Source organism: Tenrec ecaudatus, chromosome 2 (genome assembly GCF_050624435.1).
Source record: "Tenrec ecaudatus isolate mTenEca1 chromosome 2, mTenEca1.hap1, whole genome shotgun sequence".
Classification (NCBI taxonomy): Eukaryota; Metazoa; Chordata; class Mammalia; order Afrosoricida; family Tenrecidae; genus Tenrec; species Tenrec ecaudatus.
This window is the reverse complement of record NC_134531.1, coordinates 132,123,557-132,149,863: the sequence shown is the minus strand read 5'-3', so window position 1 is coordinate 132,149,863 and position 26,307 is coordinate 132,123,557. Positions and strand designations below refer to the sequence as shown.

General features: G+C 40.9%; 1 protein-coding gene across 3 annotated transcripts in view; it reads right to left on the bottom strand.

Annotated features, from left to right (window-relative positions):
* The window catches only part of PRRC1 (proline rich coiled-coil 1), a 32,806-nt gene extending 7,993 nt beyond the window's left edge, over positions 1-24,813 (bottom strand). For 2 of the 3 annotated variants that reach the window (XM_075541485.1, XM_075541487.1), the window contains exons 1-8: positions 24,676-24,813; positions 19,872-19,987; positions 18,765-19,154; positions 16,171-16,331; positions 12,393-12,495; positions 9,528-9,691; positions 5,732-5,835; positions 1,478-1,580 (exon numbers count right to left, since the gene is read on the bottom strand). In XM_075541485.1, the coding sequence (XP_075397600.1) occupies positions 1,478-1,580; positions 5,732-5,835; positions 9,528-9,691; positions 12,393-12,495; positions 16,171-16,331; positions 18,765-19,154; positions 19,872-19,965 (1,119 nt within the window). In that variant the 5' untranslated portion in view covers positions 19,966-19,987; positions 24,676-24,813. The remainder of the gene's footprint in view (positions 1-1,477; positions 1,581-5,731; positions 5,836-9,527; positions 9,692-12,392; positions 12,496-16,170; positions 16,332-18,764; positions 19,155-19,871; positions 19,988-24,675) is intronic. The other variant, XM_075541486.1, reaches the window with a different exon arrangement.
* Positions 24,814-26,307: the final 1,494 nt, after the last annotated feature.

Sequence of the window (26,307 nt, the reverse complement as noted above, 5' to 3'; positions counted from 1 at the left end):
GAAAGATGAGGCTGTCTACATCTGGGAAGATTTAGCGCCTTGGAAACTCTGTGAGGTTCCCAGACTGTAACTTTCTATGGGAGGAGAAAGTTCTGGCTTTCTCCCAAGAACCAGCTGGTGTTTTCGAACTGCTGACCTTATATTTAGCAGCCCAATTTGTAGCCATCATGCCAGCAGGGTTCCCTGGGAACTCTATAGAGCAGTTCCATTCTGTCATATAGAGTGGCTATGAGTTGGAATCAGCTCAATGGCAGCAGGATTGGTTGTAAACTTTTACAAATACATTATGCCTAGTATTCACTTACAATCTTTCAATCACTTTCACAGTGGAGTATGTTGAACTTTTACACATATTTAAAATGTTTTCTTGAACTTCTTTAAACAAGGTAGGATAAAAATTACAACATAAATGAAAGAAAATATTTTAAAACTTTCAAAGTTCCCAGCATCAATTCTAAATTAGAAACCTCTGAGAGTTAGGCACCACTAGGTGGCTTTTGGGAATTCTGTGAGCATGAGCAGGGACCAAAAAGTTCATGAAAAAAATCCCACTATCTCTTTATTCCATTTTTCCACAAATATTTTGAAACTGCCTCATATATGCCAAATTTTTATATAATGTATATAAGTATTAATCTATATTTTTCTAGGTAGAAGATCCAATAATTTAATCAGATTCTCTCAAACACATACAAGTCCAAAATAACATTAAGAGACAGTTGTAAAATTACATTTAATGCATAAAAGATACTATACACACACACACACACACACACAAACAAGATATCAACATCATACATTTCTGTTTAGATTCTCCTGAAAGCTATGGAAACTTGAGTATTAATTCTATTTTTGGTCAACAAAAGATAGAGCCCATCAAATAAGATTTCCATATGCTGCCTTGCTACCTGGAGATGAACATGAAGAGGAAATGAAGAAGGCAATAGTAGAGATGAAATGTGAGATACTTGAAAAAGTAAACAAATGTGGACATGAAACAAGCACAAGAGGGATACGAAGGCTGGTGGCGAAGTGGTTACAGGTGGGGCTGTGACCCGGAAGGTCTTGGTTGGAAACCACCACCTGCTCCCCTGGAGCAAGTCAAGGCATTCTCTCCATTATAATAGTAACAGTCTCGGAAACGCACCGCGGCAGTTCTACTGTCTTAGTCACTAGGAGTCCGCATCAAAACGATAGCAGGGAGCTTGGTTTGGGAGTTAAAGGGCAAGCAACACAATCATAAAAACAAATGAATAAAATACAGAAAACACTGGCGAACGACGGATGCATTATCTAGTCAAACAAAGTTGGAAAACAAAAGTAGGCAGTTACTAAAGCAATGTGGAAAAAGCAAGACAAAAAGAGAAAAGACTAAAGGAAATTCAAGAACACATCTTTCCAAAAAAACACTTCACACAAATTTTAGCAGTGAACGGAGCCTGGGAAGCTTTCCCAGAAACCTAATGAACAAGCGCACCTGTTGTACGAATTCCAAAGGCACCGGGGTGGCTTGTGTGAATGTTTCCAGATGAACCCCATGGGCAGGATCCTCCACGATCACACAACCGATGTCAAACCATCTGCAATGGAGTACATGCCTGTTACATGGTTTACGTGCTAATAGAAGTTACAGTGAATAGACAAAATAAAAATGAAGTACTACTATTCAGAAAAAGGCAGGTTACAAAAAGGCCTATTTCTAATCAGTTTTACAAGTAGACAATCCAAACAACAGCAACACCGCCCGCTCCCTCCTCAAAAAAAAAAAAAAAAAAACCTGCAATAGAAAAAGAAAATACTATTGTAGCTTAGTTTTATGAGGGAAACAAAAAAAACCCCTAGGAATAAAAAAAAAGTAATAATTTCAAATTATCAAGGAAAATTCACTTTTCTTGATGGCGGAAATACATGGGTGGGTATGTCTAAATGTCCAACAGTAAAATTTGCACTCACTGAACATGAAAATAGTTCACAATGGGTCATGTCTTTTATCACTTGTTAAAATAGAAGGTATTTTATAATACCAACTCTATCATTAATATACAACCACTTATTAGCAAATTATGAATATGCTCAGAGAAAATAACAAATAATCGAATTCCTGATATACTCTTCTGTATTCACATTTTCTGAATTATCCATGGGCCGTTTACAAGTTAAGATAACAGTCATCTGCTACAAATGATGACCAGCATTTCAGTCAGCAAACCAGAATCACAAAATAATCAGATGCTCTGAAATTCTGATTTTAAGTAAAGTAATAAGAGTACAAGGAATGACATAATGTTCAATATCATTACTTTTTTAAAGTATATCTAACAAAGGGCAGTGAAACATGAAGTAGAGTATTTGTGGAGAATTTGTTCACAAATTAAAAAAAAACACAAAAGTGCTGACAGAGTTCTCATGAAATTTTGAAGAATAAATGCATTTTTATCTACAGTGTTCATATTGTAAAGCATTTTTCAATTAATAACATTAAATCATAAGATTGATTTTGTCTACTTGCTATTTTGTTATAACAACAACTTTCTCAACTTGTCTGAAAAGAATCCCATTAGAAGATCCTGAATAGAGTATAAGAAAAATAGGGAACAAAACTAAACCTTAAAAAGAAATCAGGCTCATCACTAGATAGAGATGCATGGACTCCTGAGACTATGGTCCATGGTCCCTCTTTAAAACCCAAACTGAACTTTGTCGCTGTGGTTCAATGTCCCAGAAAACATCAGACATATCTACAGGGAAACACGCACTCCTTAGAATGACTTGAGAACTAAAAGGCAGCAGAGAAGTAGCCACAGCAGGAATCAGCAGGTATTTGGAATCCTGAGTTTATTACTTATCTGCTTGTCCTCCCGCCCCTCTCTTAGAGACCATTAGAAATCATCAGTACACTTCCTATTTTATATTCCTAATCATTCTACTATTTACCTCTGCTCAAATATAAAGCTGTTTTGGTAATTCAAGTCTTACACTAAACAGTTGGCCGAGTTATTAAAAGCATACATTTAAAGTAATAAAAGAGCTATATAAGCACAAATTTTCAAGAACAATTTCTGTGAAGGGTGAACTCTCAAGCTGAGCTCTTCAATTGACCCTGAGGACTACCAGTCCTAACACAATCTCTGACTAAAGTATTCAACACCATGCGTGACCCAACACCACCTCTGCCAAGCCATTTAGATGAAAGCCAGACCACTCGCAGATCACCTATTCCATAGAGTTGCTTTTTAAATGATTGGTGTTTATCAAATATCTCTGGTTCTTTTTTTAATCATTTTATTGGGGGTTCATACAACTCTTATCACAATCCATACATCCATCGTGTCAAGCACTTTTGTACATTTGTTTCCATCATCACTCTCATAACATTTGCTTTCTACTTGAGCCCTTGGTATCAGCTCATTTTCCCTTCCCTCCCCGCAGCTCCCTCCCTCACGAACCCTTGATAATTTATAAATTATTATTATTTTGTCATATCTTACACCGTCCGACATTGCCCCTCACCCACTTCTCTGCTGTCGGTCCCCCAGGGAGGAGGTTACATGTAGATTCTTGTAATCTGTTCCCCCCTTCTTCCTCACCTTCTAAGATATACCGTCTGTGAAAAAATCACTAGGCTTTCAAAGAGAACACTCTATGAAAGGACATAAGGAAAAGGAGACTAGAGAAGCAGACCCAAGCCAAAAAGCCACACTCACTGTCACTGAGTCAGTGCCCGACTCATCGCAACCCCTGTGCGTTTCCAAGACTGTAACGCTTGACCAAAGTCAAACACCCATCTGTCTCCCAAGGAGAGACGGGTAGTTTCAAACTGCTGGCCTCTATGGCTAGCAGCCCGACGTGACCACGAGACCTCCAGGGTTCCCACACGAAGCCAACCCACAAGAGATCTAAATACTGGAATATAAAGAACTTAAATATAACGATCATTTATATATTCAAGAACACAGGAAAATATAATCAAATTGACATGATTTTAACTATTCATTCGGTCAATGAAATCTATTTTAAAAATCAAGAATTCACTGTATGGATCTAATAGATTTATGATTGTTGTAAGGGGCCCTCAAGACAGTTGCAACTCACAGCAACCCTGTGTACCACAGAGCGCAACCCTGCCTGGTCCTGCGCCGTTCTCACCACTGTTCCTGTGTCTGAGCCCAGCTCATCCAGGGTGTTTCTTGCCCCCTCCCTCCCCAGCCCCCCTCCCCTCCACTTGACCAAGCATGATGTCCTTCTCCAGGGACTTGTCTCTCCTGCTGAAATGTTCAAAGAAAGTGAGACAAAGTAACACTTTCCTGGCCTCCAAGGAGCACTCTGGCTGTCCTTGTTCTAAGAGAGATCCGTTCGTTATTTGGGCAGTCCATGATACTTTCAATATTCTTAGCCAGTAGCACATTTCACATACAAAAATATTACTTCACTCTTCCTTATTCAATGTCCAACTTTCAATGCCTATGAGGTGTCTGAAAATATCCTGGCTTGTGTAACAGATTTACACACAATGCATGACTGCTGCTTCCATGAACATTGAATGTAGATCCAAGTAAGACACAATCCTGGGCAACTTCAGACCTTTTCTCTGTTGACCATGATGCTATCTATTGGTCTGGTTGTGAGGTTTCTGGTCTTCCTCACATTGAGTTGCAGTCCACACTGAAGGCTGCAGTCCTGCTCTTCACCACAAGTGCGGCAAGTCCTCCTCACCCCAGCAAGCAAGGCTGTGTCGTCTGCGTACCGCAGGATGTTAATAAGCCTTCCTCCCAACCCAGCAAGCAAGGCTGTGTCGTCTGCGTACCGCAGGATGTTAATAAGCCTTCCTCCAAACATTCCTCTTCAGACACACCGGCTTCTCTGAGGATTTGCTCACCAGATAGATAGACCAAATATGGTGAGAGGATACAGCCCTGACATACTTTTCCTGATTTGAAACCATGCAGTATTCCCGTGTTGTTCGCAAAATTGCCTCTCGATCCGTGGACAAGTTCCAAATGAGCACAATGAAGTGTTCCAGAATTCCCATTCTTCTCGAGATCAGCCAGTGTTTTATGGTCCACAGTCGGCTTGGCATAGTCAATGCAACACAAACTAACCTCTTTCTGGTATTCTCTGCTTTGAGCCAAGATCCATCTGACATCAGCAATGTTATCCCTTGTTCCTTATCCTCTTCTGAATCTGAATCTGGCCAGGACTTCTGGCAGTTTCCTGTCAATGTGCTGCTGCAACCATTGATGGACGATCGTGAGCTAATTTTACTTGTGTGCGATATCAATGATATCATTCTTACAGTCTGTACATTCGATTGGATCACCATTCTTTGGAACGGGCATAAGGTATGTCACAAACTTGGTGACTACCATGGGGGTCTCTTGCCCATAATTTCCACTATTCTGGGTAACTGTGTAAATCACTCTGCTTGCAATTAGAAGTTAATTATATCCATATCAGATCATTAGATCATCTTATAGGTAGTACTATTAACTGATTATTTGTGCAAACTTAGAAAACCATACTACTATCTCTGTTTAATAAAAAAGAATCAATAGAAATGTCAACTATCCCAGGTTACATAACTCGTTAAAAAATACAGCTATCACCAGAACACACTTCTCTCTGCTTCAATGACTGGACACACTTTCTGTTGGATATTCAGTATGATGATCCCCAACCCCCATCCCACCTCCCACTTAAACTTTTTACCCCAATAGAAAAGTAAGCCTCTTACTTGTCAGGTAACAATTCTGCAATGAAGTTCTCTACTGACACAGCAGTTTGTTTTTCATGGATCACCCCAGACCGACGTAAGCTATCTATCCGTTCCTGGGCTCCCTGAGAAAACACGGCATGGGTTACAGCAGCATCTCAAATTATTCAATATTAAGCATATTTATGATTTATGGAGTACATACATTTATACACACACTGTAAACATTCAAATAATATAAAGTATATGCAATCAGAAGTAAAAAATATCCTTTCAGTATTAACAACATGGGGAGACTGGGATCTACCTTCTAAATTTCTACATGCAGTATTATTTTGGTCACTATTATGAAATGAGTCATTTTTATATTACATGTTCTAATCAGTTGATCCAAAAACAAAACAAAACACTGCCATCTAGCCAATTGTGACTCAAAGCAACCCTAGAGGACAAGGTAGAACCACTCCTGTAGGTTTCTTAGACTATAACTCTTTTAAGAGAATAGTAAGCCTCATTTTTCTCCTGAAGAGCAGCTAGTGGTTTAGAACTACTAACCTCAAGCTTAACAAACTACACTGCCATGGCTACTAATATTTACAATGCTATGAAACTGTAAATAATGCTGAGCTGGCAAAGACTGTGGTTGGTAGGTGTCGTCAAATTTGTTCCAACTCATCGCAACCCTATGCACAGCAGAACGAAACACTTCCCCGTCTTAGCCATCCTCACAATTACCTTATGATCGTTTGAGCCTATTGTTTCAGTCACTGTGTCAATCCATCTTGCGGAAGGTCTGCCTCTATTTTGCTGCCCTACAACTTTACCAAGCACGATGTCTTTCTCCAAAGACCATCCTCTCCTGACAACATGTCCAAAGTATGCAACACATTCTCGCCATCCTCACTTCTAAGAAACGTTCTGGCTGTCCTGCTTCCAGGGCAGATCTGTTTGTCCTTTTGGCAGTCCGTGGTACTTTCAGTATTCGTCTCCAGCACCACCATTCAGATGTATCTATCTAACTTTCACATGCATATTAGACAACTGAAATTACCGTGGCTTGGGTCAGGCACACCTCAGTCCTCAAAGAAACATCTTTGCTTTTCAACACTTTAAAGACATCTGATGCAACCAATTTACCCATATAAATAAACAGATGTGTCTTGTGACTTTAAGAGCATTTGAGAGATTTATTTATCGTGTTGGCCTTGTCCTTCAAATTTAAGCATGTGGTGAAATTTCCTTTCCACAATCTTAGTACCAGTCCCAACTTGAATTGATAGATTTATATAAGTAAATGACTGTTTTATCCTCCCCCAATGGTGGAGAATTAACCAAACCAAACTCACTGCCATCACATCAATGTTGACTCAGTGACTCCTGGTGGGTGCTCAAGACTGTAACCGTGTTTCGTTTTTTCAATCGTTTTATTGGGGGCTCGTACAGCTCTTATCACAATCCACACATACACCCATTGTGTCAAGCACATTTGTACATTTGTTGCCCTCATCATTCTCAAAACATTTTCGTTCTACTGGAGCCCTTGGTATCAGTTCCCCCACTCTCCGTCCCTCATGAACCCTTGATAATTTATAAAGTATTATTTTTTCATGCCTAACACTGAATAATATCACCCTTCACCCTCTTTTCTGTTGTCTGTCCCCCTGGGAGGGAGTTATATGTTGATCACTGTGATCGGTTCCCCCTTTCTCTCCCCACCTTTCCCTTACCCTCCTGGTATCATATTGGTCCTAAGGGGTTTACTTGTCCTGTATTCCCTGTGTTTCCACTTCCAGTGTGTACATGTTCTGGTCTAGCCAGATTTGTGGGGAAGGAGGAGGAGGGTGACAGGAAGTAGGTGTTAACAAACCCAGGGACAAGGGGCACTAAAATCGATGGCAAGAAGGGCATAGGATGCCTGGTAGTTGGAAGGTGAGGGTGAAAGTCTTTTGATGTGGGTTTAAAAGAGCATGGTAGGAAAAATTAGGTGGCAAATCTATGAATGAGTTTTATTGCAGGAAACACACACACGCGCACACAAGTGAGACGAAAGCATTTGCTGGGAGGACTTTGGGCTTATTTTTGGTTTGTCAAGTGGGGAAGGTGTTTGTATGCTGATCCACTGGTTCATTTGCTCTTTTATGCTGAGGCAAACAATAAAACAAGAGACAAAAAATATGCACAAGAGGCCATTTTTGCTGGAACTTTAGGCCAGAGGGATTGTATACCAGAGTAATGGGATTACAGGTAGAAGTCTGAAGTTTTCCAAGGGCAGCAGGCCAGAAGACAAAGTACCCAAAATTGGGTCGATGTGGTGATTAGAGTTTGAGAATTTAAAATGCCTTTTCAAAATAAGTTATTTCTATCACCCTCCTCTATCAGACTGAAATCTGAAGACTCTTCCTCAAAGTCTTCTCTTGTAATCAAAAAAATTAAGGCAGTGTCTCCCTTTTGATAAGTGAGTTATTACTGGAAATGTGACTGAATAAGTTTCAATATGTTGGTGGGAGAAAGATGAGGCTTACTACTTCTGGGAAGAGCTAGTCTTGGAAACCTAAAGGCACTTCTGTCCTTTCCTACATAGGGCCACTAAGAGTCGACATGGACTCGGTGGCAGTGAATTTAGAATTTGGAATATGCAGGAGAAGACTCTGGCAAAATACAGTTGTTCAGAGCTTTCTGGCAAGTCTTTAAAGCAGAACAGTTAATGCAGCAGGGAAGGGGGAGGATTACAGAAAGTAAGCTAAATAAAGTCCATCAACTCCTAAGAACAAAAGAAAATGGAGATCATTGGGTAAATACACAACCTGCTTTAGGTCTGAATTAACATGGAACCTTCCAAGTACATGAGAGTTCAACAAACTCTAAGGAGATATGTGAGCGTATGGCTAAAAGTAATGATAAAAAGCTCCGGGGACTCAAGAATATGATTTCAGTATAATATTACTAAGTATTTCTCAGTGAGTGAATGGTTAGACTGTCAACGACTAATTACTGTCTCTTCAAGGCGCCCTGGTGATGCAGTGGGGCTCGCACAGGGCTGCTAACTGGTAGGTCAACAAGCTGGGATCCACCAGCCCCGAGAGGAGAGGAAGATGTTGTCTGTTCCTGTAAGTCCTGGAACCCTTTGGGAGCACTTCTATGCTGTCCTATATTGTCACTAAAAGGCAAAAGCAAGGCGATATTGTCACTACAGGGCAGTCGACTTGATATTGTCAGTACAGGGCAGAGTCGACTTGATATTGTCAGTACAGGGCAGAGTCGACTCGATATTGTCAGTACAGGGCAGTCGACTCGATATTGTCAGTACAGGGCAGTTGACTCGATATTGTCAGTACAGGGCAGCTGACTCGATATTGTCATTACAGGGCAGTTGACTCGATATTGTCAGTACAGGGCAGTTGACTCGATAGTGTCAGTACAGGGCAGTTGACTCGATATTGTCAGTACAAGGCAGAGTTGATGTTGACTCAATATTTTCAGTACAGGGCAGTCGACTCGATATTGTCACTACAGGGCAGAGTCGACTCGATATTATCAGGACAGGGCAGATCAACTCGCTATCAATAGGTTCTCCCTGTGTTCTCTGCCCTGTGTGTGCCCTTCCTTTCTTCCAATAATCAAAACCTTTCAATCTCTATAAATTAAAATCCCACCAATGTATCTTAATGCCACATTGTTATTTAACTAAAAATAGTATCGCTCATTATTCCAGTATGTAAAAACAATAGCTCCATATAAAAGGTTTATCAGACTTGTGGACATAGGTTGAACTGCCAGTTTCTCTACCTTAAAAATGCTACCGCCATCCGTTACCTACTTTCAATCCAGCTGCATAGCCCACGGGCTGTGGTGCAATGTTGGACTGTCCAGCTTCCCCAACCACCACAGCTAAACCAAAGACTTCCTGGAAGGCGTCTCGGACAGCAGCAACTTTCACCTCCTTATTTGAAGTCACTACAATATCCAGTTCACCTCCAGATTCTACAAAAACCAGAAGAAAACACCAAGGTCAAATTCAAGGAATCATCAAATTCTCAGAAGTACCGTATCAATGCTAACAATTTAGGCACATAATCACGGTCATCGCAGCCGTGTGGGATAATGAAGGGAGAACTGATGAAAAGAACGTACACAGTCCAACTGCGGGAACCTTACCTAACAGTTCTTGTGCATTCACGACACAGGAAGAGTGCTGAATTAAGAGACTTCTTTCTATATGTATGTAAAAATGCTTCCAGTTCCAGTTACATCAGAATGGTCTTGATTTTGCTGCCCATCAGTGAAGGGTGAGTTTTTCCACACAAGGCTTACTTTAAAAATGAATTATGAATATCTGCTATCATCAATTGCTGTTTTCTGACAATAGAAATCTCATTGCTCCTGCTTCCCTCTTTGGTTTTATGTCTTTCACTTACTGTTCTGGGACTACTGGCTTGAGTGAAAGACCTGGGTTTATCATTTATTAGCTTTGCTACCTTGGGAAGTAACGGAGCTTGCTTCCTCATGGAAAAATCCTTCCCATCTCACTGGGGGGCTGGCTCTGAGAATCTAATAACGTAACTGCCTCCAAAGTCTCGCCCGGCCCCTATTAAAACAGCAAGCACCCGCAAACTCCCCTTCTTTTCCTTTCTTCATTTAAAACACGTACTATGGAAAAGGAGTACATATGATGTATTTATTAAATATGTCACTTGATTATTATGAACACAAGTTCACTATATGAACTGTCAAATTTCTGAATCCTTTGGACAATAACAAAATACAATTCAGCTGATTTAATTTTTGGCTCATTATTCTTTTTCCTTTTTTTACAACTTTTTCTTGTGAATTGGCTAGAGGTTTACAGATCCTTTTTCAGATCAATAATTCATGCACATTCTCTTTCATCTCACTGAGTGCAACCCCCACAATTTAGCCAGTGGTACAAAGAGCCTAAAACAATGCTAAAAAAAAGGGAAACTATACAAGTATAGGTCAGCTTCAGACTGCAGCACATGAATTGTTTACTTAAACAAATTAAACTCTTACGTGATTGGACACTCTTTACACAAACAATGGTGATTGGTAATGGGCAAAACTTTCAGCGACACTCATTCTCAAAGGCAGAACTATGCCTACTAGGTTAATAAATGTCATAATAAAACAAGAAGGACTTTAAAATATACTCTACATATCACTGGCTAAATTGATGACACGATCAATAGAATTACTTTATACCCCAGGGCTATGATTCATAATGCTCTATCAGAAAATGATTACGATTTCTCTAAAATGAACCAGGGACAGGTAAAATATACAAATGGGTTTTAGGCTTGCATTTAATTCTAGCCCCAGTCTAAGAACAATGAATTCTTATGACATGGCCCTGCTCAGAGCTCAACCTCATGAAGAAATCACTGAAGATATGGGTGCTACATACAACAAAGTGTGAGGAAACCAGATGGTGCCTGGCTATCAGAAAAAATAGCATCTGAGTGCTTAAAAGCTTGTCTTCAAACAAGTAACCATCTAAGTAAGGCATCAAATAAGTCCAAAGAAGCACACCAGCCGGTGTGACCCAAAGATCTGTAAGTAATAAAACCCAAATCCAAAGGAAGAAATAGTTTCAGAACTTAAACTGTGAATACCCAGTTTTCAAAGGCTTTGGATAGCAGTGGAAAACCAGAATCCAATTGCCGGATCCCCACATAGATGAGGTCTCAGGTGAATCCCCTCTGACCATCGCTGAGGGATATCAACAACCTTGCTATCATCCATAGAGCATTGGAAAGTCGGTTATGGAAGAAGTTAGGTTCAAATGTAATACCTATCATTTGATCTCCCTTGTGACCCACTTTAAAGTTGTTTCAGTTTTAAATATTTTTATATTTCTCTTTGAGGTTTTTCCAGCTTTGTCTAGTCACTGTTTGTTTTGCATGACTGTGTACTAGTTTCTGTATATGAAATCCAGGGTAGGCAGCTCGACAAAGACAACAACTGGTTAGGGGCACGGCAGGAGAGGATGGGGGAAAGTGGACAGCTAACAATAATGAGCGTGAGAAGAAAATGTTCTGAAATTAGTTGTGATAATGATTGCACAGAACTTTTTATTATTATTGCATTTTTAAATTATATATGAGAAATATATACTAATAAAACTACTTTATTAAAAAACGAATTACAGTCTTGTAGACAGAGACGACTAACCTGACCTATATAGGTGCTATGAGTAGCATGCACTCAATGAGACTGAGGTTTTGTTTTTTTCATATACACCTAGAAATATTAGTAAATAAACAAAGTTCCTCTAAAAATGTGATTCCTGAATTAAGCATATTTATTTGCAATACATAATTGAAAAATGTCAGCACTAAATTTAAAAGCTTTACTTCAAATGTGAACAGAACATAAAGTAACAGGTAAATAAGGCAATGCTAGCCCATTAGTACAATTAGACTCAGTATAGTATAATTAGAATCAGTAATATACAGTAATATTTCATAAGCTCATTCTGTATTATCTTCACAATCTTTTTAGATGCCTGATAATGCTAGTGAACCAAGATAATCAACTGAATGAAAGAATATAACAGGTATTCCCACTGACTGTAGGACCTAAGAAAATGAACTGAGTATTAGTTAATGGTTGACACTGACAGACTTTGAAAACAGCACGCAGCTGTCAGTTCGGTGTAAGTACGTACTGATATATGGAGCCATTCCAGGATCCAGAGTTGTAATCATGCTTTCCACGGAATGTTTGGTTTTGTCAAGCACAGACTTCACCATGGGATTCCCAGCCACACCCTGTATAACACAAATCAATCAATCTGTGGTGTTGAAGAATATTTAATATACTGTGAAATTGTAGAACAAATAATTATGTCTTGGAAGAAGTACAGCCAGAATGCTTCCTAGAAGTGAAGATGGCGTGATTTCGTCTTGCTTACTCTGGACACGTTATCATCATTCTTGAGTAAGCAAAGGGCCAATGAAAGCAGATGATCCTTAAGTGAGATGGACTGACACAATGTCGACAACAACAACCTCAAACACAGCAATGATTATGAAGATGGTGCAGGACCTGGCACATTTAATTGTTGTAGAGGATCACTGAGGTGGAGCCGACCTGATAGGATCTAATAAAATCTTTAACAACAACATACTTTCTCTCTACTAGATTAACTAATATACAATGATTCTCATCCTTAAAAAAGGTCACATTCATAAAGCCTAGACATTATTACAGATAAGTAGGTCCACAACATATTACAAAAACAAAAGTCCTGGTAATTACAAATGCTGTGAGAGTTTCTAGAGATGTGGTGGCATGGTGTGTTACAGGTTGGGCTGCTATCCACAAGGTCAGCAACACAAACCCATCAGGCACTCTATAGGAGAAAGATGAGGCTCCCCACTCCTATAACGAATCACTCTCTCAGAAACCCAGAAAGGCAGTTCTGCTGTTATAAAGTGGTGCTATGAATTGGAATAGATTTGTTGGCAGTGAGTTGCTGTTATGAGTTTCCAAATAAAGTCCATCTCTCTTAACTCATCAGACCAAAAACAGTGTACATAACAGCAATTTGTAGATAGTAGTGTGCGTAGCGCTGGCCTAAGAAATACTTATATGCATATATACACATGTGGATATACATGTGAGTACACATTTACCATATATACTTGCGTATAAGCCAACTCGAATATCAGCCACGGCCCTTAATTTTACCACAAAAACTGCATTAAAAATGTGCTGAACAACTCAGCTTGTACACGAGTTTATACGGTACATCTTAAAAGAAGTACAACCACTATGCTCCTTAGACCCAAAGATGGCAAGGGTTCATCTCATGTACTTGAGATGTGGCATCAGGAAAGAGCAGTCTCTAGAAAAGAGAATGCTTGGTCAGAGGAAACCCTCAAGGAAATGGTCTGACGCAGTGGTTGTAGCAATGGGCTCCTCCAGCAACTGTGAGGAAGGCAAGGGACCAGGCAGCGTTTCAGTCTGTTGTACAGAGTTGCTGAGTCTCCACTGAACAGCACTTTACCACAAAATATAGACACACATACATGAGCAACCCTAATGGCGCTGTGGGTTAACCATTGGACTGCTAATTGAAAGGTCAGAAGTTCAAACCCACCAGCCACTTCAGGAGAGAGAAAGGAGGCTGCCTGCTTCTATACAGATTTAGCCTCAGAAACCCTAGTGAGTAGTTCTTTTCTGTCTTATAGTGTCACTATGATTTGCAACCAACAAAATAGCAATGCAGATATATACATACATCCACCTACACAGGTGTTTCAAAAATTTTGTGGAAAACTTCTATTATCCTTTAATTTTATTTTCCAGGAAGATTTTGAAACCTCTTCATATTCCAATTTATATTAAAAAAAACTAGGTAAAAACTTACCCATTACAGTCCCAAATAAAGACTGTAATCACATCTTCATTGGCCTTACTTTCTTTTCTAATAAAAATAATCAAAACATCTAATTTTTCAAAAATATATATTTAACTGAATATATAATATTCGAATGTTTCTAGCCCCTCTTCTACTTGCTGTGTCTCCTGGAGTTCACTCTGAAACACTGCACCAGCCTCACCATCGCTGTTGTGCTGAGCCCACTGCTGCAGCCATTGTGACCTTCTCCTTCCTTGGGCCTTCTCCTTTTCACTGACCCTCTCTGTGTTCTAAGCATGTCCTTTTCCAGAAACTGGCCTTTCCTGATCACACATCCAAAGTAAATGAACAAGGTCTTGCCATCTCTAATTCTAAGGAGAATACAGGTTGAATTTCTTCTAAGAAAAAACTGTTCATTCTTCTGGGACCTGATCTCATTGCCTGCGAGTCGATTCCCAATCATACCAACCCAACAGGACACACTAGAAAGGTTTCCAAGACCAAGTCTGTACTGGAGGAGAAACCCGCTGTGCCATCAACTCCCACTCCTGTGTCAGCCCAATACTCTTCTTCAATATCGTACTTCAAATGCACCAGTTCTTCTCTGGCCTCCCTTACTCCCTGCCCAGCTGCCGTGTGCATGAGTACACAGGCAGTGAAATGCCATCATTTGGGTTGGCACGCTGTAGGCTTCAAAGTGCCATCTTTGTTCTTTAGTTCTCTGAAGAGGTCCTCTGCAGCCTATTTGCTCGTCTGAAATATGCAATACATCGTTTGAGCTTTTGATTACAGCATCCACGGGTATTTGTATGGCTCTAAATATTTTTTAAATCCTCAGAAACATCAGTCTTTTCCCTGTTTATCATATTGTTTATTGGTCCAGTGTGTGAGGGTTTTTATGTTCTCTATACTAAGGTGTAGGCCATGCTGAAGGCTGTGAAGGCTCATGTAGCCGCACATAGTATGTGCGTGCAGACATTCATATACGTAATTAAAGCTCATAGGGGCATTTCTCAGATATAACAAAACTAAATAAAATATGGTAAATATATGCAATGGCTCACAGGTTGCAAAAGAGCCTTCAAAAAAAAACACATCAAATTGCTAAAGATTATTTTATGGCTAAAAACAAACAGACAAATAGTGACCGTGACCAGAGTGCAGTATAGCACAGATGAAACACACAATATTCCTCTGCTTTCTTCACCCCCAATACCAAGACAACAGTCCTGCCTTTCCCTGTGGGCTAGACCGGATCATGTGCACAGGTACAAATAACGGCTAAGGGCTCACGACACACAGAATTAGGAACAGGAAGCGGAGTAGCGATACCAAGAGGGTAGAGGGAAGGTGGGGAATGCAGAGGAGGAAAGGGGAACCAATCGCAATGATGGACACATAAGACCTCCCAACCCCGGGGACAAACAACTGAAACTGTGGGGGACAGTGGTGATTGTAAGATCCTGATACAGGTGATGCATGGATAGTTGTAAGAGCCCCCAATAAAATGATATTTTAATCAAACAAACAAAAAAATAGTGACCACTTATATAAATACTCAAGTTCTTAATGCAATAAAATATGGGCAGTGCACGCAGTGGCATATGCTGCATACCTAAGCAAACACAAGTACCTAAGGACACAGGGCCTTGTATCAGCAAAGGAAACTACCTGCAGGTAACTATTTGCTTAACAATACAGCACTAACAAAACTTCTTAGGAATATTCAAGAAAGATGTAATTTTAATATGCACATGGGATCAATTAATGTTTTATATGCACATAAAGGGAAGAACTCTGATTTTTTTTAAAACCCTTACTTCTAAATAATATTTTATGGCTAACAATAGACACAAGACAAGAAATCATAACAACGTATGTAACTACTCCAATTTGATTTTTATTAAAAAGAAATGGCACATCAACATGGATGTGAATAGGCAAAGATTGAGAGGACCTACCACAAATTGATAATATGAGAATTTTTTTTCCTTATAGGATTTTTGCATTTTTAAAATTTTCTCTAATCAACATTTAATTTTCAAAATTAAACACAGCTTTAAAAATAATTATGTCTTACCTTAATAAAACCCCAGATTCCACCAGCAGCTGCTTCATCGTGCCCTCTAACAATTCTAGGGTCTTCCTGTTCCTCTGGAAAGGTAATGGCTGACGTGCTCTCGGGCCCCGGGGCCAGAGATGTCAAGCTGGCTTGCTGAGTAATAGGAGTTGCCATCATACCTATTTGATGACAGAAATTTATACCTGTGTAATTTATTCTGTTCACTATTCCCACAAAACTACAATACACAAACGAATAGTTCAACAAAGCTTTATTTACACTCAAAGCATCTCAAGAGGGAGCTTTGAACCCAAAACACCACCCATGTTTTAACAAACTACAATTTAAGCAGAATCTAAAAGTAAAACGTCTTTCCTTTTTTACATTCACAACAATGTCCAGAAAAGAAACATAAACTATACCTTAAATAGTATCTCATGGCTGTCCTCTCTAGCACTTGGACATTAATAGCTACAAGTTCAGACCTCTTAAGCATAACAGTAATGTAGGTGCAACCCAGCTCGCTCATAAAAGCTCATTGTAATGCAATGGGAAATTTTCACATACACATAAATGAGTCTACTACTTATACGCTACAATAAATTTTCTTTCTAAAGGTAAATGAGTAAAGTTGTACAACAGAAATCATAACACATTAGTTTCTTTTTCCTAAAATGAAAAATAATGGGCAGAAGATGACGAGGATGAAGTTTTGCTATAACTGATCTATAACAACCACTACACACACAAATGCATATATTATTTGCATAAACATACAGTAGGTATAATAAAGCTGGAAAAATAAATTACCCAATAATACGAACTATAGAATTCAACAGCTTTTTTTTTAATGGCTAGCTAAGCTACAAAAACACTAATTTCTAAAAAAAATAATTTTTTGTTAAACTTTTGCTTATTCATTTATATCTTATTACAAAATAACTCAAAGACTGTACTTCCCTTAAGGGTCTTTTGTGTGTGTGTGTGTGTGTGTGTGTGTTAAATGCATGTTTATAAAACAATAACAAAAAGGTTGCCAGTTTATATTCATAAATATCACCATTTGTTTCCAAAATTTCTCATTATCTCATTCAGGCATAACTCCCTATTATTCCTAGTTCTGACTTCTTTTGCTTAAGATGTACTCTTTTTATAATTTTTGATTTTTAAACACATTGAACAATCTGTGATTTTTTTTACTTTTTAAAAAGCTTTTAAAACTCTCAGACTTTTGAGATATTTATCAGCAAATGAAGGTAACAGTAACTCTATTTTACTAAGTAGTAAAAACGTGTAAAATTCCAAAGTATAAGAAATATGATTAAGAATATATTAATATATTGAAATAAGTACCTGTCATACTACTAGTAGGAAAATTAAGATGGTGGGGTAGCTTTGAAAAATGATCTGGTCTATACTACTTACAGATCTTCACCAAAGAGAAACAAAATACCCATGTCCACCAAAACCTTGACCAAAAGAACCAGGTGTGTACAACTAGGTACATATTCATAATCAAAAATAGAATAACCTAAATGTCCACCAACTAATGAGTAAGCAAAATGAATTTTAAAAATTATAGTGAACCAGGCAGATAGCTAGGATGGGGGAAATTATAGGTCAAAGTCTTGCTAGAAATTAAATCTCATTCTCACAGAAGTGCAGCATATGTGTTGCATAGAAACCACATTTCTTGCCCTGGTTTTGAGAACAGCGCAATGCAACACTGCCCAGCTCAAAGACTGAGTTTGACTCCTCTGCTTTGAACGTGACTCTCTCCTAGAGCCCTGCTAATAGCTCAGTCTCATGCATCAGCCTCCTGAAAGGGCTCACCACACCTCTTCCACGTCTCAGCATTCTAAACTTTTAAGCTATCATTTTCTCTGTTCCAGTTACCATCCCAAACCTGGCAAATTGAAAATTTCGAGTATGTTCTTGTTTCACTTTGTTGGCCATGACGAAACCAGTTTAAAGGACAAGTAAGAGTTTTCTGTAAGGCGTGCAACTACAACCAGGGATTGAATGTACCGACATATGCAACAACGCACATGAGCCTTGAAAACATGCAGAGAAAGAAGTCACATGTAAAAGGCCACATATTATGATTCCATTCATATAACATGTTTCAAATAGACATCTACAGAGACAGGAATCCTGGTGGCACCATGGTTAACATAGGCGCTACCCAAAAGCTCAGCAGTTCAACCCCACCAGCGGATCCTTGGGAGAAAAACATGGCGATCTGCTTCTTGTAAAGATCACAGCCTGGGAAACTACACGGGCGGTTCTACTCTGTCCTACAGTTGCTCCTGGGCAGAGCTGACGCAATAGCAGTGAGTTTGGATTTTGGCTTTAGAGAGACAGAAAGCAGGCTAGTGGTGGCCTAGGATTAGAGGGTAGGAGGGTAGAGGTATGGGGAGCATGATGCTAAGTGGGCTTCTTTGTGGGATGCTGAAAAATTCTAAAATTGACTTTAGTGTAATTATGAATATCCTAGAAACCATTGTATATATATATATATATATGTGTGTGTGTATGAACACTTCACATGGGTACATTGTATCTCAGTAACGACAGCTACTTAATTCAAAGAATAAATAAGAGAGAATTACCTGTTACCGCAGGTGCAGAAAACGATGGCATCAGGGGTGTCTGGGGGGCTCTCCCTGCATGACCTCTTGTAATGTCATAAGTTGATCCAACAGAAAACCCTGAAGTAGGAGGACTCGAAGAGGGAGCAGAGACCAGGGTGCTTGGGGCAGAAGTGGAAGGCGGGAAGGGAGGTAAGGGGGGACTAGTGAAGGTGGCAGCAGCGGATGGAAAACCAGGAGGTGGAATAGAGGTAACCAGCGGCGATACAGACGGACCTGGAGAAGGAGGCACAAAAGGTAATGGTGCCGAAGGAGCGACAGGAGGCAGGGAGGGCTGAGGGGTGGAGTATGCGTGGGGGGACAGGGACGGCATAGAGGACACATTTGGAGAAGAGAAAGAGGCGGTGGCAGCTAGGAAAGAGGGAAAAGAAAGCATAAAACGGGAAAAGCATTTTACTCAGTTTTCAACGACCTCATAACTTTCTTCTTACAAAAGTTTCAAATTTAAGAGATCATATTCCAAGAAATTTTTTAGAAATATACCAGGCTACACAGCAAGGATGACTGAATGCAAATGACTTTTGATTCCTACATCAGAAGTAGCTATAGATATCAAGTTTAAGCTACAGCAACATTTATAAACAGCCCTTTGTTTTCATACGCTTGATTTGGTCTATTTTTAATCATATATATGTGTGTGCGTGTGTGTCTTAACATATAAGATACTGTATATATATTAATTGATCTTAGTTTAGATGTGTTTCATGTATATCTTAATATACTTTTTGTCCCTGCTGATTTGAACATAAACACCTACAAATTGAAGGCTCAAAAACATTCATCAGAAGGTTAATCACAAAATCAATAGAAAATTAGGACAAAACAAATGCTTTGTAGGATATTTTTGTCATCATAATATATACAGGTATAGCCAGCATAAATAAAGAATGTGTCAGCCTAGAGCAAAATTCATGTCTCTTTTTCATGAGCTCAAGTGAAAAGAGGCTATTTTCTCTCATCCTGATAAAGAGTAGAAAAGTTTCAATAAATGCACTGCTTTTTCCTTCTTAATCTGGGGTGGATAATAGTATGTACACATAGGGTAAAAACACGCTGTGCCTGACGAACCTGGTGCAGACGACATCGCAGCAGCAGCCAGTCTTGCAAGGTTGGGTGGCGGAGTGCCAGGTGGTGTTGTCTCTATTCCACTCTCTTCCATCATTTTCCTTCAAATACAGGATACTCTAAAAACAGAATATAAGATTATAGAGTAGCCAGAAATAAGCTCCCGTGCTTGCACATTAGAGAACAATTAAACCACCTACAAGGATATTTAATGTGTGAATAGTCTGAACTTCAATGTACATACTTCATAACTGGGAAATAATTTTATAACTGTATAGTTAATTGTACAATGTTTCAAATAATAAATTACTGATTTCTATCACATGAATGCTCATTATATTGATCTCGAGATTTGTCACTATTCAACATAAAAATAAAAAATTTCATATATTTTGGAAGCCTTTCCCCTTCTTCTAAAAAGAAATATATATAGATTACTATCATTAACAAAAAACAAAAAATTAAAATGTGTTCAACTTCACAAAGGAAAAAAGTCATCATTTTCCCATTTCAGATTTTAAAATGCATACAGGAATAGCTAATTACTACCACAGTTCAGGTTTTAGAAAAGTTAATTATAGCAAAAGCGGCACTAGATGACAGGATCTTAATAGAAAATGACAGATTATAAAACATGGGAAAACCTTATTAAAACCTACAAATTTTCATTTCCACCTAAAGTATAAAACCCAAACTTTTAAATACATTAAATGCTTTTGATGTTTTATTCATTTAAAAAAGTTTCGGGTCCATTCCATGCCCAGCACTATAAGTACTGGTCATTGGAAATACAGTGATAAAGTTAAAACCCAGCAAAGGAGATGATCAATCACTCCATTGAACAATGAAATGTACCTGAACTAAGGACACTAAACCTAAGAGAGAGTTTTGGTTGACAAAGAATCTCTTTGAGATCCAAGGCGTCCAAAAGGTAGAAAGAGATAAGCTGAGAGCTAAAGGAAAAGCAGATAATAATTAGGCAAAGGCAAGAAGATGAGATCATGATAAAGGAGCTAGACACCGTGAACACACAATCTGTCTGCAAAGAGGTCTCGGGGGATCGGAGCAGCACCAGTCACTCCAAGCCATTACTTTCTCAATACTGGTATCCTACAGTACAATGTTCAGTTCCTGACACCGACACCGGGAAAACATTAGTAACGACACACCATACTGAGCTTTACCAGTTTTTACATGCACTCTTTGGTTGTTGGAGGACGTGGGGGGAGGACAAGGCTGCATATCGCTTTCCGAAATTCTATCACAGGCATTGAATTTGTGTAACCACTACAACAATTTATCCACATAATTGTTTCTTCACCTCAAAGAAACTTCTTCACACTACCATTCTGTCATATGTGTCCTACCCTCCAACACGAAGCCCTGTCAGTTACTGACCTGTTCTCTAGCGTGTGAGTTTTCTCACATCACCCAGCACGCAACATGTGAGTCTGGCAGTTTCACTCAACATCACATCCATCCTTACAATCCATCCCTTGCAGTTTATATCACTAGCTGGTTCTTTCTCATTGCTCGAGTATTCGTACATATCTGTATAGACATACATACGTACGTATGTATATACTTATATATAAACAATACTTAATATACATATAAGCATAATACTACACACCTCAAAGTTTATCCATTGATTTGGTGACGGATATTTGAGTTGACTTCTGTTTTTGGCAATCCGTATGTGCTTTGAGAAGATTCCACTGACCAAAGTATGCAGATTTGGCCAAAGTACAGACGGATCATTGAGGAAGTTACAGAAATAGTCGAGGAAGTAATGAGTCTCAGACAGGGTCTGGGGAGTTACCCTCCACGAGCAGGCACCATGTCTGGAAACGTTTTTGTCACGATGGTGGGCGCCACTACTAGAATGTAGTGCAGCTTAGGATGCTGCTAAAATTCCAGACTTAGGATGTCTGGAATCCACGAGAAGGAATGAGTCCCCATTCTGAAAGTCAGCTGAACTGATGCATTCGAATCATGCTGTTGGGCAAGAGTACTCAAAGTACTGGATTAGCTAGATGATTAAATCTGTCTTGTAATAAGTAAAGAGTCGGAATGCTTCTTAGAAGCAAGGATGGTAAAACTTTGTCTTGTGTTCCCTGGACAAGCTATCAGGCGGGATCAGTCCCTGGAAAAGGACATCATGCTTAGCAAAGCAGAAAATCTAGGAACAAAGAGGAAGACTCTCAACAAGATAAAGACACGGCGGTGGCTGCCCACAATGGCCTCCAACAGTTGTGAGGCTGACACAGGACCAAGCAGTGTTTCATTCTGTGGTACACAGGGCCACCATGAGTCAGAACTGACTTGATACACCCAACAACAGTAACCCATGTCAAAGTGCAGAGGTTGGGACACTTTAGAGAGGTGAAAACTGTTAACAAGGAGGCCTGGTGCAGTAACAATGATGAAAAGTAAATGGAACCAGGAAAATTTAGATGTTAGTGTCTATGATTTTGGGGAGGTGTGGTTATTTATATAACTGCACAGAAATTGGTGACACTCACTACGACAAGGAACACTGGAACAGTTCCAAGAAGGTGACGTTTCCATTTAATGATGTTTTGGGGATAAAAGTCTCCAAAAACCAAACGTACTACCATCAAATCCATGCAGGCTCATAGTAACCCTGTAGGACATGGTAAAACTGCCCCCGTGAGTTATACAGACTGCAAACTCTTTACAGGAGTAGAAAACCTCCTCTTTCTCCTATGAAGCTAGTGGAGGTTTTGAACTGCTGACCTTTGAGGTTAGCAGCCCAACGTGTAACCGAATAAAAGGGGAAATTATATAGTGTTTAGTCTCAGACACGCTGAGGTCAAACTCCTTGAAATACCCAAGTAGAAATACTGATTCCAACTAGAACCCTAAGAAACTGAACCGGTTTTCACCAGTGTAGTTCTGACTCGGGGTAAATGATCTAAAGACAGAATACCAGTGAAACAAACCAGGAAGATGACAAGCTGAGGAGAAATGGCCAGCAACCCAGAAAGCCAAAATCTGTGGATCAAAGGTCAATGACCATTGCAAGAGAGAGTCAATTGTAGTAGCAAATGCTACAGATACGAATGCATGACACCTGAAAAATCGTATGGATTTGGCAACTTTATAAGAGTTGTCTCCATGGTAGCAATGGGGACAGAACCAGTTTGTATTGGAAAGAAAAGTGAGCCAAATAATCAAACTTCCAAAAAGTTTGGTTGTGAATTCAGAGGAAAACATCTGTGGCATGAAGCAGAGGACATGGGATCCTGGCAAGTTAACTTCTTAATCCTGCCCCCTCTGTACCAAAAGCTCTGCAGAATTTTATCACTTCTCACCAGAGCTGCCGCTTCGGTCTCGTTTTTTCACTGGTCATTTCTCTTCCTACTATAGATGCTGCCTAACTCTTACCGTGGTTAATGGCAGTTAGATGTCAAAATCACCCACATTGCTAGCATGATACAAGCCGCACCATGGAATAACTAACTGGTCCATTTCTCCCAGCCCATCTTGGAGAGTTTTACTCTTTGAGAATTCACTTCATGACAGTATTGAGGTATGTCTTATAGGCATCAATGTAATTGGTACCCACTATGAGTGGATTCCAAGTCAGTGATCCCATGGGATAAAACTGCCCCCAGTGAATTTCATAGGCAATAACCATCACGGGAACAGATGGCCAGAAGTCAGTGGGTGGGCTCGATATTCCCCACGCGGTTGTACCAGCCAGGTTCACATACCTTCTACTTCCTACAAAACCACTGAGGTAACATGGAAGGATCTGAACCGACAATGGTGGCAGTGCTTACTCTCAACACAGTAAGTAGTACTAGAGAAGCAACTTTTTTTTCCCCAAGTGGCAGAAAGTTGGGCCGAGGCTACCTTTTCTAATTTTCTAGCGCATTAGTTTTCTGGTTAAAAAAAAAGTGGATGACTATTTATGGGGATACAGGAATAATGGGTCACTGACAAACTTCAAATCAACTATTACTGTAATGTCCTTGGGCCACACAATTGTCTCCACTCCCTGACAGTGCGCGCTAGCTGTCTGCATGGTCAGCTCCTATCCCAAAAATACAAATTCCATAAATGTTCGCTGATTTGACTGTATTTTGTGGCTGTACAAGAAAAACAATGGATCACGCAAATGCACGTCATCTTTTAAAAGAACTCCACCGAATGACCCAAAACACCTCTCTGTGACCCCCACCCTGCCACACTAGGGAGTGGGCCTCGCTGCAAATCGTCGGGGGCAGGACCCAGGCTCAAACAAAGTGCCCGCAACGGGCCCGAGGAGCGGGGGTTTGGAACCTCGCGGGCAACTTCGGAAAACCAGGCTGGCTCCCGGTTCCCGTCCACCTTTGTTGACTTAGGAGTCAGCCGGGCGGGAGCGGCCTCCTGCAGCCTCTGCCACGTCTGCCGGCGGGCCAGGCCGGACAAAGGTCCGCGGGTGCCGACCGCTCCCGCTCCGCGGCCGGGGCGTTAGGAGGGGCCGGCCGGCCACCGCGGCTCCCGGGCCGCAGGAGCCAAGAGTCTGAAGGACGAGGGCCGGGCGGGGGGCCCCGGTCGGCACCCACGGTGCAGTCTCAGTGCACCCTCCAGCCCGGCGACGCACACCCCAGTGCGGCCGCACCCGCGCGACCTCACAGCCCCCGCACAGGCCGCGCCCGGGGGGGTGGGGGGTTCGAGACCACCCGCGCAGCTCTCGGCCGGCCGGGCCGCCCACCTTCCGGGGCTACTTTCCCTCGAGCCCTGCTGGGACGCCCACGTCCGCTCGCACGCACCCCGCTGCCAGGCTGACGCTCACCTGGGGTCCCGGGACCGTGCCTGCGTGGCAAGTGAAAAGTGGGGGCCAGGGATGTCGCAGGGCAAGAGCGCGGCTCCGAGACGGCCGGGAAGAGGCAATCAAAAACTCACCAAGCCGCGTCCCCGCCTCCAAGATGGCTACCGCCAGCGCACGCCCCGCCGGCTGCCACGTCGGCCGCGCGCCGCGCCGCCCGCGCCCCGAGGCCCCGCCCTCGCCCCGAGGCCCCGCCCGCGCCCCGAGGCCCCGCCCGCGCCCCGAGGCCCCGCCTCTCCTCACTCCCGCTGCTGGGAACCAGACCCCACCGCGGGGCGTTTAAACTTGTGTCATCAGTCCCTGAACCCAAAGGTCCAGCGCCTACAGAGACGTTCTCTAGTAGGGTTGTTCTCTCCAATACGCAATCTCTAACTGCGAGAACAGCAGACAAGGGGCTTTTTCTAGATAACAGGGGTTAACATCAAGTTAGAAGAGGGGTGTAGGTAACAATTCCAAAACAAAAACACTCCCTGCCATCCATTGAGTCAGTGCTCACTCATACTGGTCCCCAGTGGGTTTCTGAGACTGTTACTGTTTCACGGAGCTGCTGGTGGTTTCGAACTGCTAACCCTGAGAATCACAGCCCAACACTTGACCACTACACCATCAGGGATCCCAGGATAGCAGTTACTGTGCAACATTTGCTTTCCCGTCCCCGCCCCACCACCCCAAGGACACCTATGAGAAGGCTCCAGATAGTTCAATTGAAAGTGGAATTAAAAGGTAATGCAATTTTTCCAAAACCTTTTCAATATCGTCTTATATCGCTCACTTAAGATTTTCACCCTGAAAAATCAAAACAAAGATTACCAGCTTTCTTACCCTTCTGTGGGGGCCCTGAGTTCCAGAACCTGAGTTGGTGCTCAATAAATGCACACGAAGTACATCAATGAATGGGTGCAATGGCAGAAAGGAAGGAAGTTTAAATCAGTATGTCCTGGGGCAGATCACGTAGTCTCTGTGCCGCTTATCTCAAAAATAAGACTAATATTATCTGCCAGTTCCAACTCAGGCAGGTAGCAGAGTCATATAAAAGAAAACTTCTGAGAACAGTTTCTGAACTATTTGGATTAGACAGGCAAAACATTGATTTTGTTGCTACCAAATGTCTTTCAAGAGCCCATTCACTAACACATCACTTGAACTTGACAGCCATAAGCTTTCTAAAACACTGCACTGAAAATGGAAGGTAATCTCGCAGGGAGACCCTAACCTCAGGTCTCGCTCTGCAGCTATAAGCTTGCCTGCAGAATTAGGCTGGTCCCTTGGGTGGTGATTTTGTGTGTAGGTGGCTATCTAGGTTACCCTCAATTAAGGGCGGTGCTTAAAATAGATACCATCTTCATCTTCTTTGGACAACACCCTTGAAAGCAATAAACTGCTGATTTCTTCATTCATTCAACAAATATTTATTAGTGGCTGCAATGTGCTAAGCTTTGTTTCTGGAAAAAAACCATGAACAAGACAAGACAAGACAAGGCCTGGCACTTAGGGAACTTTCATTCTAGTTGGAAAGAGAAACTTTACACAGGAAAATAAACAAGATAACCACCATTGATCTTTGGGCTCTTTGAGGAAAATCAATAGCATGATGTATAC